General features: G+C 50.4%; 1 protein-coding gene across 1 annotated transcript; it reads left to right on the top strand.

Moving 5' to 3' along the window:
- Positions 1-4,523: 4,523 nt before the first annotated feature.
- Positions 4,524-19,274, top strand: ZNF408 (zinc finger protein 408). The gene is made up of 5 exons (XM_075280765.1): positions 4,524-4,557; positions 12,571-12,776; positions 15,505-15,551; positions 16,423-16,922; positions 17,746-19,274. The coding sequence occupies exons 2-5, from the start codon at positions 12,576-12,578 to the stop codon at positions 19,272-19,274; spliced, it is 2,277 nt and encodes a 758-aa protein (XP_075136866.1). The 5' UTR covers positions 4,524-4,557; positions 12,571-12,575.
- Positions 19,275-19,744: the final 470 nt, after the last annotated feature.

The raw sequence follows: 19,744 nt of genomic DNA, 5'->3' as shown, positions 1-19,744 counted from the left end.
CCCTCTACCATAGAACCCAGGGGACCCAAGTACTGACACCCTCCCGAGAGGATCCCTTTAAGGCCTAGGCCCTCACCCACACAACACATTCTCTGCCTGAGCCTTAGATTGTACCTGAAACACGAGGTAAACACCAGACATGGGGGCTGCCATTCAGCAGATACGAAATCCACAGCGTGGGTCATCACGTGAATGAGGCCGCGCCAGATTTTCACCGCCCTTTCCATATAGGCTGCAGGGGTAACAAAGCCTTCCTATGCACTGCTCGCTGTTGTCAGCCATTTTGGCCTGCCTGTAAAGCTGTCTGCCCCAGGGTCGGGTTTATGACAGGAGGCCCTCGGGGAGATTTCGCTCTTCTACTCTTCTCTGGATCCTCCAGGGGGGAATTATGGCCAAGCAGACTTAGGGGGAGATTTACTATGAGGGGAATTTTTTAAGTTACCCCAAAGTTCGCAAATGGCAGATGTTTCGTATTGTGACTATGGAAGTTCTTACAGTCAGAAGTGTATGGAGCGGTCACACTGCACTTCAGTGGAGGGCGGATGACACTAAGAGCCTCAATTATGAGGGCACAGGCGCCAGTTTTAGAGCGTGCCCAGACCTGGTGACATCAATGATACTCTTGTGTTGTACCAAAGCGCTATCAGCCACATTACCCCCCCACGGGGCGGACCACCTCACACTCCGGTCATCCACCTTCTTTACAGCCTATGGCACTCCAGATGATACAAAACTGCAACTCCCAGCGGAGCCCAAGAGTCCAAGTCTATGAGAAGCTGCTGGGAGTTGTAGTACCACAAGTTGTAGACGACTGGTGCAATGATATCAGTCCATCCCATTGTCCCCAGCACACTGAAGCATCCACAGATTCTCCCCCACCAATGCCCAATCCCATGTGCTAGGCCCGATGCTCCACAACACTTCATGGGTCTGAGCGATCCCTCCGAACACATAGAAGCTTCTTAGATCCGGCTCTTACTCTTATTCTGGGTGTAATGAAGGACAATTACCTGAGACAAGGACATGACATTTGGAAGAAAGAAGAACAAAGGGGCCATTTAACCTGGATGAGCTGCTGGTAAGGACAGGATTAGTCACGTCTTGTAATGAGAGGGCGACTTACCCAAGGAATAGACAGCAGAGTAACCTACAGGAAGAACTAGCAGGACACTACAACTCCCAGCAAGCCGCTCAGTCACATGACATGCTGGAAGTTGTAGATTCACAATTACAGAAACGCCACAACTTTAGACCTGAGGTTTCCCAAGTGTGATGAGACGACAACCCATAGACTGTCCTGACACCATAGGAGTCGTAGCTTCACCACAGCTGGAGAGAAGGAGATCAGGGCAATGCCAACCCTGGTGTACAGGGGGAGATCAGGGCAATGCCAACCCTGGTGCACAGGGGGAGACCAGGGCAATGCCAACCCTGGTGCACAGGGGAAGATCAGGGCAATGCCAACCCTGGTGCACAGGGGGAGATCAGGGCAATGCCAACCCTGGTGCACAGGGGGAGATCAGGGCAATGCCAACCCTGGTGCACAGGGGAAGATCAGGGCAATGCCAACCCTGGTGCACAGGGGGAGATCAGGGCAATGCCAACCCTGGTGTACAGGGGGAGATCAGGGCAATGCCAACCCTGGTGCACAGGGGGAGACCAGGGCAATGCCAACCCTGGTGCACAGGGGAAGATCAGGGCAATGCCAACCCTGGTGCACAGGGGGAGATCAGGGCAATGCCAACCCTGGTGCACAGGGGGAGATCAGGGCAATGCCAACCCTGGTGCACAGGGGGAGACCAGGGCAATGCCAACCCTGGTGCACAGGGGAAGATCAGGGCAATGCCAACCCTGGTGCACAGGGGGAGATCAGGGCAATGCCAACCCTGGTGCACAGGGGGAGATCAGGGCAATGCCAACCCTGGGGCACAGGAGGAGATCAGGGCAATGCCAACCCTGGGGCACAGGGGGAGACCAGGGCAATGCCAACCCTGGTGCACAGGGGGAGATCAGGGCAATGCCAACCCTGGGGCACAGGGGGAGACCAGGGCAATGCCAACCCAGGCCAGTGCCCTCCTCTCCCCTCAGGCCGGTGCCCCCTTCTCCTCTCACCTCCGGCCGGTGCCCCCCTTCTCCTCTCACCTGTGCCCTCTTCTCCTCCTCTCCCCTCAGGCCGGTGCCCCCTTCTCCTCCTCCTCTCCCCTCAGGCCGGTGCCCCCTTCTCCTCCTCCTCTCCCCTCAGGCCGGTGCCCCCTTCTCCTCCTCCTCTCCCCTCAGGCCGGTGCCCCCCTCTCCTCCTCCTCTCCCCTCAGGCCGGTGCCCCCCTCTCCTCTCCCCTCAGGCCGGTGCCCCCCTCTCCTCTCCCCTCAGGCCGGTGCCCCCTTCTCCTCCTCTCCCCTCAGGCCGGTGCCCCCTTCTCCTCCTCCTCTCCCCTCAGGCCGGTGCCCCCTTCTCCTCCTCCTCTCCCCTCAGGCCGGTGCCCCCTTCTCCTCCTCCTCTCCCCTCAGGCCGGTGCCCCCTTCTCCTCCTCCTCTCCCCTCAGGCCGGTGCCCCCTTCTCCTCCTCCTCTCCCCTCAGGCCGGTGCCCCCTTCTCCTCCTCAGGACGGTGCCCCCTTCTCCTCCTCCTCTCCCCTCAGGCCGGTGCCCCCTTCTCCTCCTCAGGCCGGTGCCCCCTTCTCCTCCTCAGGCCGGTGCCCCCTTCTCCTCCTCCTCTCCCCTCAGGCCGGTGCCCCCTTCTCCTCCTCAGGCCGGTGCCCCCCCTCTCCTCCTCCTCTCCCCTCAGGCCGGTGCCCCCCTCTCCTCTCCCCTCAGGCCGGTGCCCCCCTCTCCTCTCCCCTCAGGCCGGTGCCCCCTTCTCCTCCTCCTCCTCTCCCCTCAGGCCGGTGCCCCCTTCTCCTCCTCCTCTCCCCTCAGGCCGGTGCCCCCTTCTCCTCCTCCTCTCCCCTCAGGCCGTTGCCCCTTCTCCTCCTCCTCCCCTCAGGCCGGTTCCCCCTTCTCCTCTCCCCTCAGGCCGGTGCCCCCTTCTCCTCCTCCTCCTCTCCCCCTTCTTCTCCTCCTCTCCCCTCAGGCCGGTGCCCCCTTCTCCTCCTCAGGCCGGTGCCCCCTTCTCCTCCTCCTCTCCCCCTTCTTCTCCTCCTCTCCCCTCAGGCCGGTGCCCCCCTCTCCTCTCCCCTCAGGCCGGTGCCCCCTTCTCCTCCTCCTCTCCCCCTTCTTCTCCTCCTCTCCCCTCAGGCCGGTTCCCCCTTCTCCTCTCCCCTCAGGCCGGTGCCCCCTTCTCCTCCTCCTCTCCCCCTTCTTCTCCTCCTCTCCCCTCAGGCCGGTGCCCCCTTCTCCTCCTCAGGCCGGTGCCCCCTTCTCCTCCTCCTCTCCCCTCAGGCCGGTGCCCCCTTCTCCTCCTCAGGCCGGTGCCCCCTTCTCCTCCTCCTTTCCCCTCAGGCCGGTGCCCCCTTCTCCTCCTCCTCTCCCCCTTCTTCTCCTCCTCTCCCCTCAGGCCGGTGCCCCCTTCTCCTCCTCCTCTCCCCCTTCTTCTCCTCCTCTCCCCTCAGGCCGGTGCCCCCTTCTCCTCCTCAGGCCGGTGCCCCCTTCTCCTCCTCCTCTCCTCTCAGGCCGATGCCCCCTTCTCCTCCTCCTCTCCCCTCAGGCCGGTGCCCCCTTCTCCTCCTCAGGCCGGTGCCCCCTTCTCCTCCTCAGGCCGGTGCCCCCTTCTCCTCCTCCTCTCCCCTCAGGCCGGTGCCCCCTTCTCCTCCTCAGGCCGGTGCCCCCTTCTCCTCCTCCTTTCCCCTCAGGCCGGTGCCCCCTTCTCCTCCTCCTCTCCCCCTTCTTCTCCTCCTCTCCCCTCAGGCCGGTGCCCCCTTCTCCTCCTCCTCTCCCCCTTCTTCTCCTCCTCTCCCCTCAGGCCGGTGCCCCCTTCTCCTCCTCCTCTCCTCTCAGGCCGATGCCCCCTTCTCCTCCTCCTCTCCCCTCAGGCCGGTGCCCCCTTCTCCTCCTCAGGCCGGTGCCCCCTTCTCCTCCTCAGGCCGGTGCCCCCTTCTCCTCCTCAGGCCGGTGCCCCCTTCTCCTCCTCCTTTCCCCTCAGGCCGGTGCTTCCTCCTCTCCTCTCCCCCTTCTCCTCTCACCTCCGGCCGGGGTTGTCCGTGTCTCCGCTCTGGTCTCTTCCCCGCCCGCAGCTCCTCCCGTGTTTTCACCACCTCACAAATATCCGGGTTCTAGGCGGAAAGGGAAACCAGGTCGCCATAACAACCGACTCCTCCCCCTGTCAATACCTTCTTCCTGTTCTCTCCGCCCACTAGGGCGTGGTTACCTGACAGCTGTCACGTGAGCCGCGCTGCTTTCTGGGACCTGTAGTCTTTCTTCCCGTTGTCTCTCTCACAGTTTCGGGTGACCGTTACTTACCGGTAATTTGTAATAACACCGGGATAGAAGAAAGAAAACGGCGATTTTAGCGACTGTGGGAACCAATGTGCGGGTGTCGTGTTTGCGGAGGACGCTATATGCGGGTGCACTTCCGGTGAGCACTGCTGCCGCATGTTTACTTCCGGTGGAGTGACTTCTGAGCGGTGAGTGAGTGCTGGGGGTGAATAAGGGGCAGTGAGAAATACCCCGGGGAACTACAGAGCCCAGCATGTCCTGACACCAGGCCTGGGGCTACCGGGGCAGGCTGGGACATGTAGTGCGCTGCCCGGGGTCTAATGTCACCTTCATATTATATCATGTGTATAGCTGTATATTATATTATATATGTGTATATAGCTGTGTCTGTATATTATATTATATCATGTGTATATAGCTGTGTCTGTTTATTATATGTGTATACACCTGCAAATACCTGCTCCATGTCCATCGCAACACCTCCAACATGGCCTGCAGGGCAGAGCTAGGCAGACTCCCCCTATGGCTCACCATACAGAAGAGGGCGCTATCATTCTGGACCCACATGCAGGGCAGCAGTCCTGGCTCTTACCACCACCAAGCCTGGCTAAGCCACAGAGCCCCGAGAAAAACTGATATCCCCCAACCAAGCATCAGCCATCTGCCAAGCCAAAACCCCCAACATGCCCTGAACAAGGCTGAAATAAAAGGAGTCATTGAGAGAGACAGAGAGCGGTACATGGAGGAATGGAGAAGCGCAATAAATAACTCCAAGAAACTCACCAATGTGTACCAATCCCTACAAAGGGACTACACCATGGCCACCTACCTGGAGAGAATACGCCACCCCAAACACAGACAGACCCTGAGCCGGTACAGACTGAGCGCCCACAACCTAGAGATAGAGACGGGGCGATACAGACAGACGTACAAGCCACGGGAGAAGAGACTGTGCCAGCACTGTGACCAGGGGGCCCTAGAAGACCAGACCCACTTCCTGCTACACTGCACCAAATACTCAGCTGTGAGGGCCGTCTACTACCAAAGACTCTCTGCCCACATCCCAGACTGGGAGAAGAGGAAACTCTACATCCTACTGGGAGAAGAAGAGGCCACTGTGGAGATCGCTGCCCAATACGTGTCCAGCTGTCACCAAACAAGAGGAAGATGAGACTCCACAGACTGTAATACAGTTACCGCCCCCCCTCGTTTGTATATGATATTAAGATGTCCTTCTGAGAATACAAGGAAGGAAAAAAACTTCAGGCTAATGCGCTCTCCTTGGGTTCAGATGTAACAGTTTGGGCGATAAAATGGCTGCCCACTAATAAGAGTTTACTGGTGTATAGTAATATCCCACAATGGTGGAATGAAGGTTGCAGCACACCCTGGCTGACCGACTGGCTGGAACGGCTGCGTATCGGTGTGGAACTATAATGTAGGTAGAAGAAAACCTGGTGGCGCACACCGCAGGACGCTATAGTAGGAGGAAAACTTTTACTGGTCAGGATAACGCATCTCAGGGATGTATCCCTTCATCAGATCTGATCCAAAAATATAAAAAAAAAACAAAAACACTCATGTTCAAACATAAAACAGAAGAAAACCGAATATAACAACAAATGAAAAAAAACATCTTATTCCTGGTGGATACTGAGCCAATGACATACAGATAATAGATCAATAACAGGAATTCCCCAAATAATTGGGCTAAAATATATAGAACCAGAAATACATATAATATATATATAGTAACTAATAAATGTATATAATAGAAGATATTACCTAGTCAGTGTGCGTATACATTATATATACACAGGCGCGCACATGCCATATACACGCACACACTGTATCACCAAAATCCGTGGCGGGATCTTAAAGAGGACCTTTCATCAGATTGGGCACAGGCAGCGCTGAATTCAGCGCACTGTCAGCTTTCCAGCAGTATATAGAACTCTCTGTGCCCGATCTCATGAAAGGGCCTCTTTAAATAAAAACTTTCATGGACTTGTATTGATATTAAACAGATTATTGTCAGTGCTCAGAAATGAATGAAGTTACACCGACCCCGAGTATGAGGCGGAATCTGTAATAATAATCTGACTGCTCAGGGTGTACATGCGGTCTTACAGTTGTGGTGTCAGTGAGGTGTGTTTAATATTTGTCACTCTTTTTCTACCCCTGAGCAGTCAGATTATTATTACAGATTCCGCCTCATACTCGGGGTCGGTGTAACTTCATTCATTTCTGAGCACTGACAATAATCTGCTTAATATCAATACAAGTCCATGAAAGTTTTTATTTAAGATCCCGCCATGGATTTTGGTGATACAGTGTGTGTATATGGCATGTGCGCGCCTGTGTATATATAATGTATACGCACACTGACTAGGTAATATCTTCTATTATATACATTTATTAGTTACTATATATATATTATATGTATTTCTGGTTCTATATATTTTAGCCCAATTATTTGGGGAATTCCTGTTACTGATCTATTATCTGTATGTCATTGGCTCAGTATCCACCAGGAATAAGATGTTTTTTTCTGTTGTTGTTTTATTCAGTTTTCTTCTGTTTTATGTTTGATTGAGTGTTTTTGTTTTTTTATTGATATTTTTGGATCAGATCTGATGAAGGGGTACATCCCTGAGACGCGTTATCCTGACCAGTAAAAGTTTTGCTCCTACTATAGCGTCCTGCGGTGTGCGCCACCAGGCTTTTTCCTACCTACATTATATAAGACGTCCGTCTGTTATATTATTACTATATGTATAAAGTTGTTATGATACAATATTAATAAATAGATGCGCCCCCACCCTCCACCTGTATTCAGACTTGGGGATCTGACGTATCTTTGGTACACCTGACCTCGATGGGTTGATAAATTCCCCGGAGTGTCTCCTCTCCAGGCTCCAGATCTCGCTGCCATATTGAAGAGCGTCGTCCTCCACCGGGACAAGATTTGGGAGTAGGAATCCTTTTCCGTGTCAGCAGGGAGCGTACTGGATGTATACAGCGTATATACATACTGTGGAGGGGTCATCAGTATGAAAACTCCACAACCCCTTTAACATATATATAAAAAAAACAATATAAATTTTGCATGTCCATAATTGCAGCGACTCGCAGCGTATAGGCCGCCTGTCACAGTGACCCCTCAGGAATATATTCCAGCTTCCCTCTATATCATACACAACGTTATTAAATGTACCATAATAACATGCAAATGAGCCCCATAGGGAAACATAAAAAGGTAAAGAAAAAAAAAAAAGTGTGAGCTTAGGAGGGGAGCGGAAAGATGGTAAGCGCAAAAATGTAACTTGGGGAACCCCGACCAACTGTTTGTGTGTCCTGTGGTGTCTGTCCATCTGCATACATACATGCTTATATACATACCTATACACACACATATATATAACTATATACATACCTATACACACACACACCTGTATATAACTATATACATACCTATACACACACATATATATATATATATATATATATATATATTTACACATATGCACCTATACACGCTGCTCAAAAAAACTACAGGCCACCCAATAACACCTCCTGGATGTGAAGGAATGAAATCTTCTCAGTGTTTGTTCATAGATGAGTGTGATGACAACAAAATCCCACAAATATCATCAATGGAAATCACATTTATTACCAAATGGAAACAAATGCTGCTGCACACCGTAAATAGGTGAAAGGGTGAAACAAATTTTTTATTTTTAGTACATTAATTTTTGGTACATTAGCGCCATGGATTGATTTGACAAGCATAAAGAGAGTACTAGATCAATAAACGAACATAACGTTTCGGTCATAGTCGACCTTCATCAGATCGGATCTAGAAAAGAGATAACAACACTATAAGTATAACTGGAATAAAATAACAATGTAGTCCACAGTATGGCAAATAAATGGGCATAATGACCAAGTGATTAGACAATAAGAGGGAAAAGAAGAGAAATAAAAGGGGAAAAAAAACTGAAACATATGGGCCAAAAGTGGATGAAGGTATAGAGAGAGGGGACGCAAGACAACTAAAACAGCCAAAATATAGATGGAAGAAAGAACAAGAGCAGCTAACCCAGAACAAGGAGTAAGAAGGAAGGGTGTACGACGGCAGATAGAGTGGGTTGCAAACCGCACGTAGAGGTAGAAACAGCAGGTGCCTGGTAACAGGGGGGGAAAAGAGGACCACCACCTACCTAGTATACGAAGGCAGAGTACGCAGCAGGGTCATGGCGTGCTGGGGGGTAGAGCCAGAGGGGTTTAAATGCATCAGGATGGCGAGCGGAGCCAGTCAGAGCGGCGCTCGGGAGCCGCGCCGCCCACCGGCCCGACGGCGCGCTAATGCCGCGGAACCGGAAGTGACGCGGCCGGAAGTGCTCATGCGTGTCACCGATGCGTTCCACCGGCGACGCGCATTGCGCACACATGACCATGCGCGAAACAGGACAGGGAGACAAGACAAGTAAGGGAAAGCTGGAAACAAGACAAGTAAGAGAAAGCTGGAAACAAGAGGAAGAAACGTATAGACAAGAGTGAAAAAGATAAGGAAAGCAGAGAGATCAAAGAAAAGAGGGGTTGTATATAAAAAGAAATGGGATAAAATAGAGAAATATATATATAGAATGTGGTAAATAAAGCAAATAAATGGACATGAATAAAGGGGAAAAAAGGGGGGGGAAAGACAGCCCAAATGCATCCCAAAGAACGGGGTAACAAAGGAAAAGGGGAGAGAAGTGGAGAACACTAAGGAGGGGAGGGGGGGGGGGGGAGGAAAAAAGGAGGGGAAGGGAGGTACTATACGATACCAAGGGAAGAAAAACTAGCTTATGCTACTGTATATCTATACTATACCAGGGGGTGACTTGTGGGTGTTCATTTCATCTGGAAAGGAATGGAGAAAACATGCATTAGCGAACTGGCAACATGAGAGCATACTTAGAAGATACATCATCCGGTGAGGAACCTGAAGAGGAGAAAATAATGGGGTGAAAATTAAGAACAAAAATAAAATGCAAAGTAAGAATTGCTGAAAAATAAGAAAAAAGAGCAATGACAAAAGAGAAAACTCTACAATCTTCTTGGAGCGACAGTATACAGACGTCCTTATGTTCTTATGTCCTGTTGGTAGTTCAATGAGTTGTAGCAGGATAGTGTCATCCGTGTCAGAAAGAAAATGTCCTATCGTAGGCCCGATTGAGCCCCAGGGGTTCGATGGTATTCAAAGTGTGAATCCAAAAGGATTCTCTTTGTTTAAGTCTGGCTATACGGTTACCTCCCCTTCTGGACTCAGGAACGTGTTCGATTACTTGAAATCTTAACTGTGACACATTGTGTCTGGCTTTGCTGAAATGCGATGGAACTGGTAGGGCATCAACATGGTTCCGTATTGTAGATTTATGTTTGGAGAACCGATCTCGAATATGTTGGGTGGTTTCCCCCACATACAACAGTCCACAAGGGCATTTAAGTAAATATACCACAAACGCTGAATCACATGTAAAGAAGTCGTGGATGGGGAAACGATGTCCTGTGTGAGGATGAAGGAAATGGTCCCCACGGATGACAGCAGAGCACTGTATACAGTGCAGGCACAGGAAAGTGCCACGTTTAGGAGTAGCCAAGAAAGTTTGTCTGGGTATTTTGTTCTTTCTTCCATCTATATTTTGGCTGTTTTAGTTGTCTTGCGTCCCCCTCTCTCTATACCTTCATCCACTTTTGGCCCATATGTTTCAGTTTTTTTTCCCCTTTTATTTCTCTTTATTTCCCTCTTATTGTCTAATCACTTGGTCATTATGCCCATTTATTTGCCATACTGTGGACTACATTGTTATTTTATTCCAGTTATACTTATAGTGTTGTTATCTCTTTTCTAGATCCGATCTGATGAAGGTCGACTATGACCGAAACGTTATGTTTGTTTATTGATCTAGTACTCTCTTTATGCTTGTCAAATCAATCCATGGCGCTAATGTACCAAAATTTAATGTACTAAAAATAAAAAAATTGTTTCACCCTTTCACCTATTTACGGTGTGCAGCAGCATTTGTTTGCATTGTATACGAGTCGCAGGACTCTCTGACTGCTAGCACCCATAGTCCCTATAGTTATCCAGTGTGCGGTTCCTCTGACATCTGTTTATTATCAAATGGAGACCTGGATTAGGAGTTGTCCCCCCCAAAAAAAAAATAAAATAAAAATAAAATAAATAAAAGTGGAAAAACCCACTACAGGCCGATCCAACTATGATGTCATGTCCATAAGACCTGTCAGTATGAGGCTGAGTAGTGTGTGACCTCCACGGGCCTGTACAGAGTTGGCCAAAAGTATTGGCCCCCCTGCAATTCTGTCAGATAATCCTCGGTGTCTTCCAGATAATGATTACAGTCACAAATTCTTTGGTATTTTCTTCATTTAATTTGTCTTCAATGGAAAATCACAAAAAGAATTGTCAAAAAGCCAAATTGGATATAATTCCACAGCAAACATAAAAAAGGGGGTGGACAAAAGTATTGGCACTGTCTGAAAAATCATGTGATGCTTCTGTAATTTGTGTAATTACCAGCACCTGTTGCTTCCCTGAGACACCTTAACAGGTGTTGGCAATAACTAAATCACACTTGCAGCCAGTTGAAATGGATTAAAGTTGACTCCACCTCTGTCCTGTGTCCTTGTGTGACCACATTGAGCATGGAGAAAAGAAAGAAGACCAAAGCACTGTCTGAGGACTTGAGAAGCAAAATTGTGAGGAAGCCTGAGCAATCTCAAGGCTACAAGTCCATCTCCAAAGCCCTGAATGTTCCTGTGTCTACCGTGTGCAGTGTCAGTAAGAAGTGTAAAGCCCATGGCCCTGTGGCTAACCTCCCTAGATGTGGACGGAGAAGAAACATTGACCAGAGATTTCACCGCAAGATTGTGCGGATGGCGGATAAAGAACCTCGACTAACATCCAAACAAGTCCAAGCTGCCCTGCAGTCCGAGGGTACAACAGTGTCACCCCGTACTATCCAGCGTCAGCGTCTGAATGAGAAGGGACTGTATGGGAGGAGACCCAGGAAGACCCCACTTCTTACCCACAGACAGAAGCCAGGCTGGAGTTTGCCAGCGAGGATTATCTGACAGGACTGCAGGGGGCGATACTTATACTGTATATACCCTGTGTCACTTATATACTATATAAGAGTCAGTGCTGTGTAATCATTATCTGGGGGACAGCGAGGATTATCTGACAGGACTGCAGGGGGCGATACTTATACTGTATATACCCTGTGTCACTTATATACTATATAAGAGTCAGTGCTGTGTAATCATTATCTGGGGGACAGCGAGGATTATCTGACAGGACTGCAGGGGGCGATACTTATACTGTATATACCCTGTGTCACTTATATACTATATAAGAGTCAGTGCTGTGTAATCATTATCTGGGGGACAGCGAGGATTATCTGACAGGACTGCAGGGGGCGATACTTATACTGTATATACCCTGTGTCACTTATATACTATATAAGAGTCAGTGCTGTGTAATCATTATCTGGGGGACAGCGAGGATTATCTGACAGGACTGCAGGGGGCGATACTTATACTGTATATACCCTGTGTCACTTATATACTATATAAGAGTCTGTGCTGTGTAATCATTATCTGGGGGACAGTGAGGATTATATGACAGGACTGCAGGGGGCGATACTTATACTGTATATACCCTGTGTCACTTATATACTATATAAGAGTCTGTGCTGTGTAATCATTATCTGGGGACAGCGAGGATTATCTGACAGGACTGCAAGGGGCGATACTTATACTGTATATACCCTGTGTCACTTATATACTATATAAGAGTCTGTGCTGTGTAATCATTATCTGGGGGACAGCGAGGATTATCTGACAGGACTGCAGGGGGCGATACTTATACTGTATATACCCTGTGTCACTTATATACTATATAAGAGTCTGTGCTGTGTAATCATTATCTGGGGGACAGCGAGGATTATCTGACAGGACTGCAGGGGGCGATACTTTTGGCCAACACTGTATGACCTCCCTACAACACCTGGCCATGCTCCTGATGGGGCTGAGTACTGTGTGCGGCCTCCATGTGCTGCTCGGAGTTACATTTTGTTGCTTAAGTGTTCCCTTTATTTTTTTGAACTTAAACCTCTCTTTGTATCTGGCAGGTCACATGAATCCCTCAGCCTCCTCTCCGCCTGTGGACTGTGCACAAGATGCCGTTCTTAAGGCTCTGCACGACCTCCCTTGTGGCCTGGCCGTGGGTCCCTCACAGGACGGGCTCGGTCTGTGGTGTGTTAGCAGACTTCTGCCCTGTGGTGCCCTCATCCCTTCCTGCAGTCTGATCTCTAAAGATGAACCAGCAATATGTGAGGTGTGTAATGTCTGAGTGCATCGGTCAGTAGTCCTATACATTGTGCTGTGTGATGTCAGTGTCCTATACATTGTGCTGTGTGATGTCAGTGTCCTATACATTGTGCTGTGTGATGTCAGTGTCCTATACATTGTGCTGTGTGATGTCAGTGTCCTATACATTGTGCTGTGTGATGTCAGTGTCCTATACATTGTGCTGTGTGATGTCAGTGTCCTATACATTGTGCTGTGTGATGTCAGTGTCCTATACATTGTGCTGTGTGATGTCAGTGTCCTATACATTGTGCTGTGTGATGTCAGTGTCCTATACATTGTGCTGTGTGATGTCAGTGTCCTATACATTGTGCTGTGTGATGTCAGTGTCCTATACATTGTGCTGTGTGATGTCAGTGTCCTATACATTGTGCTGTGTGATGTCAGTGTCCTATACATTGTGCTGTGTGATGTCAGTGTCCTATACATTGTGCTGTGTGATGTCAGTGTCCTATACATTGTGCTGTGTGATGTCAGTGTCCTATACATTGTGCTGTGTGATGTCAGTGTCCTATACATTGTGCTGTGTGATGTCAGTAGTCCTATACATTGTGCGGTGTGATGTCAGTGTCCTATACATTGTGCGGTGTGATGTCAGTGTCCTATACATTGTGCTGTGTGATGTCAGTAGTCCTATACATTGTGCTGTGTGATGTCAGTAATCCTATACATTGTGCTGTGTGATGTCAGTGTCCTATACATTGTGCTGTGTGATGTCAGTGTCCTATACATTGTGCTGTGTGATGTCAGTAGTCCTATACATTGTGCGGTGTGATGTCAGTGTCCTATACATTGTGCGGTGTGATGTCAGTGTCCTATACATTGTGCTGTGTGATGTCAGTGTCCTATACATTGTGCTGTGTGATGTCAGTGTCCTATACATTGTGCGGTGTGATGTCAGTAATCCTATACATTGTGCTGTGTGATGTCAGTGTCCTATACATTGTGCTGTGTGATGTCAGTGTCCTATACATTGTGCTGTGTGATGTCAGTGTCCTATACATTGTGCTGTGTGATGTCAGTGTCCTATACATTGTGCTGTGTGATGTCAGTGTCCTATACATTGTGCTGTGTGATGTCAGTGTCCTATACATTGTGCTGTGTGATGTCAGTGTCCTATACATTGTGCTGTGTGATGTCAGTGTCCTATACATTGTGCTGTGTGATGTCAGTGTCCTATACATTGTGCTGTGTGATGTCAGTGTCCTATACATTGTGCTGTGTGATGTCAGTGTCCTATACATTGTGCTGTGTGATGTCAGTGTCCTATACATTGTGCTGTGTGATGTCAGTGTCCTATACATTGTGCTGTGTGATGTCAGTGTCCTATACATTGTGCTGTGTGATGTCAGTAGTCCTATACATTGTGCTGTGTGATGTCAGTAATCCTATACATTGTGCTGTGTGATGTCAGTGTCCTATACATTGTGCTGTGTGATGTCAGTAATCCTATACATTGTGCTGTGTGATGTCAGTGTCCTATACATTGTGCTGTGTGATGTCAGTGTCCTATACATTGTGCTGTGTGATGTCAGTGTCCTATACATTGTGCGGTGTGATGTCAGTGTCCTATACATTGTGCGGTGTGATGTCAGTGTCCTATACATTGTGCTGTGTGATGTCAGTGTCCTATACATTGTGCTGTGTGATGTCAGTGTCCTATACATTGTGCGGTGTGATGTCAGTGTCCTATACATTGTGCTGTGTGATGTCAGTGTCCTATACATTGTGCGGTGTGATGTCAGTGTCCTATACATTGTGCGGTGTGATGTCAGTAATCCTATACATTGTGCTGTGTGATGTCAGTGTCCTATACATTGTGCGGTGTGATGTCAGTGTCCTATACATTGTGCTGTGTGATGTCAGTAATCCTATACATTGTGCTGTGTGATGTCAGTGTCCTATACATTGTGCGGTGTGATGTCAGTGTCCTATACATTGTGCTGTGTGATGTCAGTAATCCTATACATTGTGCTGTGTGATGTCAGTGTCCTATACATTGTGCGGTGTGATGTCAGTGTCCTATACATTGTGCTGTGTGATGTCAGTGTCCTATACATTGTGCTGTGTGATGTCAGTGTCCTATACATTGTGCTGTGTGATGTCAGTAATCCTATACATTGTGCTGTGTGATGTCAGTGTCCTATACATTGTGCTGTGTGATGTCAGTGTCCTATACATTGTGCTGTGTGATGTCAGTGTCCTATACATTGTGCTGTGTGATGTCAGTGTCCTATACATTGTGCTGTGTGATGTCAGTGTCCTATACATTGTGCTGTGTGATGTCAGTGTCCTATACATTGTGCTGTGTGATGTCAGTGTCCTATACATTGTGCGGTGTGATGTCAGTGTCCTATACATTGTGCTGTGTGATGTCAGTAGTCCTATACATTGTGCGGTGTGATGTCAGTGTCCTATACATTGTGCTGTGTGATGTCAGTGTCCTATACATTGTGCTGTGTGATGTCAGTGTCCTATACATTGTGCTGTGTGATGTCAGTGTCCTATACATTGTGCTGTGTGATGTCAGTGTCCTATACATTGTGCTGTGTGATGTCAGTGTCCTATACATTGTGCTGTGTGATGTCAGTAATCCTATACATTGTGCTGTGTGATGTCAGTAATCCTATACATTGTGCTGTGTGATGTCAGTGTCCTCCGTTCAGTAATTCTCTACACTTGCTTTGTTCCCTCAGGGAGATGCCCCGTCCTCATTACCACTAGGTGGCGCTCAGTGGCTGGGGTAGGTTTTGCCTTTTACGTTGCTATTTTCTTTTGTCTTTGTTTCACTTACAGTTCTTGTTAGAGTTTTCAATGAAATATAGGGGGAGGGGGGAGTTGGTTAGTGAGGTAAGCATGTCTTAGGTGTGTGAAAAAAATGCCCAGGTGACTGCCCCATCTCGGCCCGTCCTGCCCCATCTCGGCCCGTCCTGCCCCATCTCGGCCCGTCCTGCCCCATCTCGGCCCGTCCTGCCCCATCTCGGCCCGTCCTTCCCCATCTCGGCCCGTCCTTCCCCATCTCGGCCCGTCCTTCCCCATCTCGGCCCGTCCTGCCCCATCTCGGCCCGTCCTGCCCCATCTCGGCCCGTCCTGCCCCATCTCGGCCCGTCCTGCCCCATCTCGGCCCGTCCTGCCCCATCTCGGCCCGTCCTGCCCCATCTCGGCCCGTCCTGCCCCATCTCGGCCCGTCCTGCCCCATCTCGGCCCGTCCTTCCCCATCTCGGCCCGTCCTTCCCCATCTCGGCCCGTCCTTCCCCATCTCGGCCCGTCCTTCCCCATCTCGGCCCGTCCTTCCCCATCTCGGCCCGTCCTTCCCCATCTCGGCCCGTCCTGCCCCATCTCGGCCCGTCCTGCCCCATCTCGGCCCGTCCTGCCCCATCTCGGCCCGTCCTGCCCCATCTCGGCCCGTCCTGCCCCATCTCGGCCCGTCCTGCCCCATCTCGGCCCGTCCTGCCCCATCTCGGCCCGTCCTGCCCCATCTCGGCCCGTCCTGCCCCATCTCGGCCCGTCCTGCCCCATCTCGGCCCGTCCTGCCCCATCTCGGCCCGTCCTGCCCCATCTCGGCCCGTCTTGCCCCATTTTCCCCTTTTCTTCAACCTTTTGCTGTTTTGCAGGTTTATAAGGAAAAGTGCGAAGAAGGAGAATGTGAAATTGTGCAGCCTTGGAGGAATTCTCCATCTCCAGGTCACCACCTCAGTCCAGCCGGGCTGTGAGCTGCTCCTTCCCCTACAGGAGCTCATGGTCTGCGGTGAGGAGACTGAAGACCCTGCACCATGTTCTCCGAATTCAGTGAGCGACTCTGCTGCCAGTGACTGCCTACAAGAGGTGGGTGATGACGGACAGGCTCAGCAGAACAAGGAGATTTTGGGGAGTTCAGCCTGTCTGTTACCGTCCCTGCACCCTGAAGTATTGGTCGTGACTCCTCACCCAAAGTGCCGCACCTCATCAGGGGAGTCTGAACTGGAAGCCGCAGCGGTGACTGCAGAGCAAGAGGAAGCCGAGTCCCTGCTCATCCCAGAACCAGAGGGAGCCAAGCTGTCTAGTAGCCCCGAACCTACTGGAGACCTCCCCCTGGGTGCACCCATAGCACAGGCAGAGTGCACCGAAACCACAGGTCTGTCTGATGTCATCGGATTCTGTCATGTCCTGTTCTTCTATGTTGTGTCTATGGAGAGACCAGGCCGTTGGTTGTGACGTTGCTCTTTCTTGTTTCAGTGTCATAGCCATGTCAGCGGCTGCGCTGAGGTCCGGTAATGTTTATACAGTGATACAGATCCATCAGTATCAGATCAGTGAGGGTCTGACACCCTGCACACCCACTGATCAGCTGCTTGCACAGGTGCTGAGGCTGTACATGGTATAGTGATAGTACTTGGCATTACAGCTCAGTCCCATTTACTTGAATGATTCTGATCTGCAGATGTAAGGTCACTCCAGCTCCATTACCTATTCAGTCTGATGATCGTGGGGGTGCCAGACCTGATACTGGCCCTGGAGGGAAACTGAACGCTTGATTGTTGGGGATCCCTATATAGGGGGTCAGAGGGCTCCTTGCCCTGCCGATGCTCCTATTCCTAGTCATGTGACCGACTCCACTCTATGTAAAAGCAGCTGGAGAAGAGTCGGTGACATCACAGAGAGTCGGAGCGGCCGTAGAGACTGAACACAGGGACTGCCCGGATCCCGCTGTAGTCTGAGAATGGGGGAAACAAGGGACCTGCATAGATATTGGTAGCTTATGTGGTGCAGGGAATGTCCTGGTCAGGTTTCTCTATCCCTTTAAGTATAGCTGTGACACCGCAGAGTCGCCTCGTGTTACGTTCCAGAGCTCAGCGTGATAAATGTGATAGACTCTGCACTGTATAATAATATATATATATATATATATATATATAAGACGTCTTCACCTCCAGAAATATATTTTTTGTACTTTTTAGATCTGTCAGAAGTGAACGTTGCAGAGAACGAGATGACTTGCGGCATGGCCAGTACTGCAAAGTCCCAACATGTCACTCCTATGCCAGCAGCCAAATCCCCGGATAACGCCAAGTACACGGAGCATAAGAACACAACAAGAGACCGATCACCAGGAGGAAGGAGGAGGGGGAGAGGTGACCGGACAGAGCCCCAAGGGGTGAAGCCATGCACTGGCCAAAATGGAAGAATCTCCAAGAGGAAGTGTGCAGGAAAGAAGGAGGAAAGGCGGAGTAAGGTGGCCAGACTAGAGGAGCGCGAGGATCCCCCACAAGATGCAAAGAAGAGCCATGAGACCAAAGCGACAAAACCCAAAGAGCCTTCAGAGCGCAAATTCCAGTGTAAAGATTGCGCCAAAAGCTTCTCCCAGCTCGGTCACTTAAAGAGACACAGCTTCATCCACAGCGGCCTGAAACCGCACCTGTGCCCCGAGTGCGGGAAGGAGTACTGCTCCGAGGAGAGCTACAAAGCCCATCTCCTGGGTCACCGGGGTCTGCGCCCCTTCAAGTGCTCCCAGTGTGATAAGGCCTACGGCACCCAGCGGGACCTGAAGGAGCATTCGGTACTGCACACCGGACAGCGTCCTTATCACTGCCAGGACTGTGGCAAGAGCTTTGCACGCCGACCAACCCTGCGCATTCACCGCAAGAATTACTGCACGCCGCGAGCCAGTGAGACGAAGACGCTTCTGCAGTGCAGCATCTGCGATAAGCAGCTAGCCAACGTCTGCTCGCTGCGCAACCACATGCTCATACACACGGGCGAGAAGCCATACACGTGTGCAGAGTGCGGCAGCACTTTCCGCCATAGGGGGAATTTACGGATCCACCAGCGACTGCACACGGGTGAGAAGCCTTATAAATGCCAGTACTGCGGAGACGCCTTCCCACAGCAGCCCGAACTGAAGCGCCATTTAATCATCCACACGGGGGAAATGCATTTGTGTACGGTCTGTGGCAAAGCGTTAAAGGACCCTCATACCTTGCGGGCCCATGAGCGGCTCCACACAGGCGAGCGGCCATTCCTCTGCACGTACTGCGGCAAATCTTACCCCATTGCCACCAAACTCCGGAGGCATCTGAAATCCCATCTGGAGGAGAAGCCCTTCCGCTGCCACGTATGTGGGATGGGATATTCTTTTCAGCACAGCCTAAACCGCCATCTTCACAGCCACAGAGATGAAGGGCTACAATCTGTGGCTACCAATGAAGTGAGACTGGAGGAGAGCGAGCCGGGGCACACCCTGGTGCTGGTGCACGTCCACGAGGACTCCGACAAGATCTTGGTTTCCAGCTGCCCCGAGGACTCTGAGCCGGGGAAGTCCCATCACTCATTGCTGCCCATTGACTCTGAGACATTGGAGGTCCATACAGTAGCCATGAGCCACGAGGATGGGATCCTGCAGAAGGAGCAGAGCCCCCGCGTCCTGCTGGTCCCCCACACCCTGGACTTCAGCACCGTAGCCGAGGTGGTCGTGGAGTTAGGGCTCTGAACAATCCCTATAAAGTCTTTCATCTCCGGTGTGTTGGGTTTCTGTGTTATATGGCAAGACTGCGGGCAACCTGAACTAATAGAGGGCTAGAAACTGGGGCCTGGTGTCAGCGCTACATGTCCTGGGGTGGGGGGATATGGTAAGGGGGTGGGGGGAGGTGACATATGGCGGCACTCTGTTATACTGTACGGGAGGGGACATATGGCGGCACTCTGTTATACTATACGGGAGGGGACATATGGCGGCACTCTGTTATACTCTATGGGAGGAGACATATGGCGGCACTCTGTTATACTCTATGGGAGGTGACATATGGTGGCACTCTGTTATACTCTATGGGAGGTGACATATGGCGGCACTCTGTTATACTGTACGGGAGGGGACATATGGCGGCACTCTGTTATACTATACGGGAGGGGACATATGGCGGCATTCTGTTATACTCTATGGGAGGGGACATATGGTGGCAC

The sequence above is a fragment of the Leptodactylus fuscus genome, chromosome 7, assembly GCF_031893055.1.
Source record: "Leptodactylus fuscus isolate aLepFus1 chromosome 7, aLepFus1.hap2, whole genome shotgun sequence".
Lineage (NCBI taxonomy): Eukaryota > Metazoa > Chordata > Amphibia > Anura > Leptodactylidae > Leptodactylus > Leptodactylus fuscus.
This window is presented reverse-complemented; position numbering and strand designations above follow the sequence as displayed.

Bases quoted from the DNA above. Each gene is read 5' to 3' on its own strand.
- ZNF408 (XM_075280765.1), top strand. From the start codon at position 12,576: ATGAATCCCTCAGCCTCCTCTCCGCCTGTGGACTGTGCACAAGATGCC. The intron at 12,777-15,504 runs GTGTGTAATGTC...TTGTTCCCTCAG, and splicing joins ATGAACCAGCAATATGTGAG to GGAGATGCCCCGTCCTCATT. The intron at 16,923-17,745 runs GTCTGTCTGATG...TGTACTTTTTAG, and splicing joins AGAGTGCACCGAAACCACAG to ATCTGTCAGAAGTGAACGTT.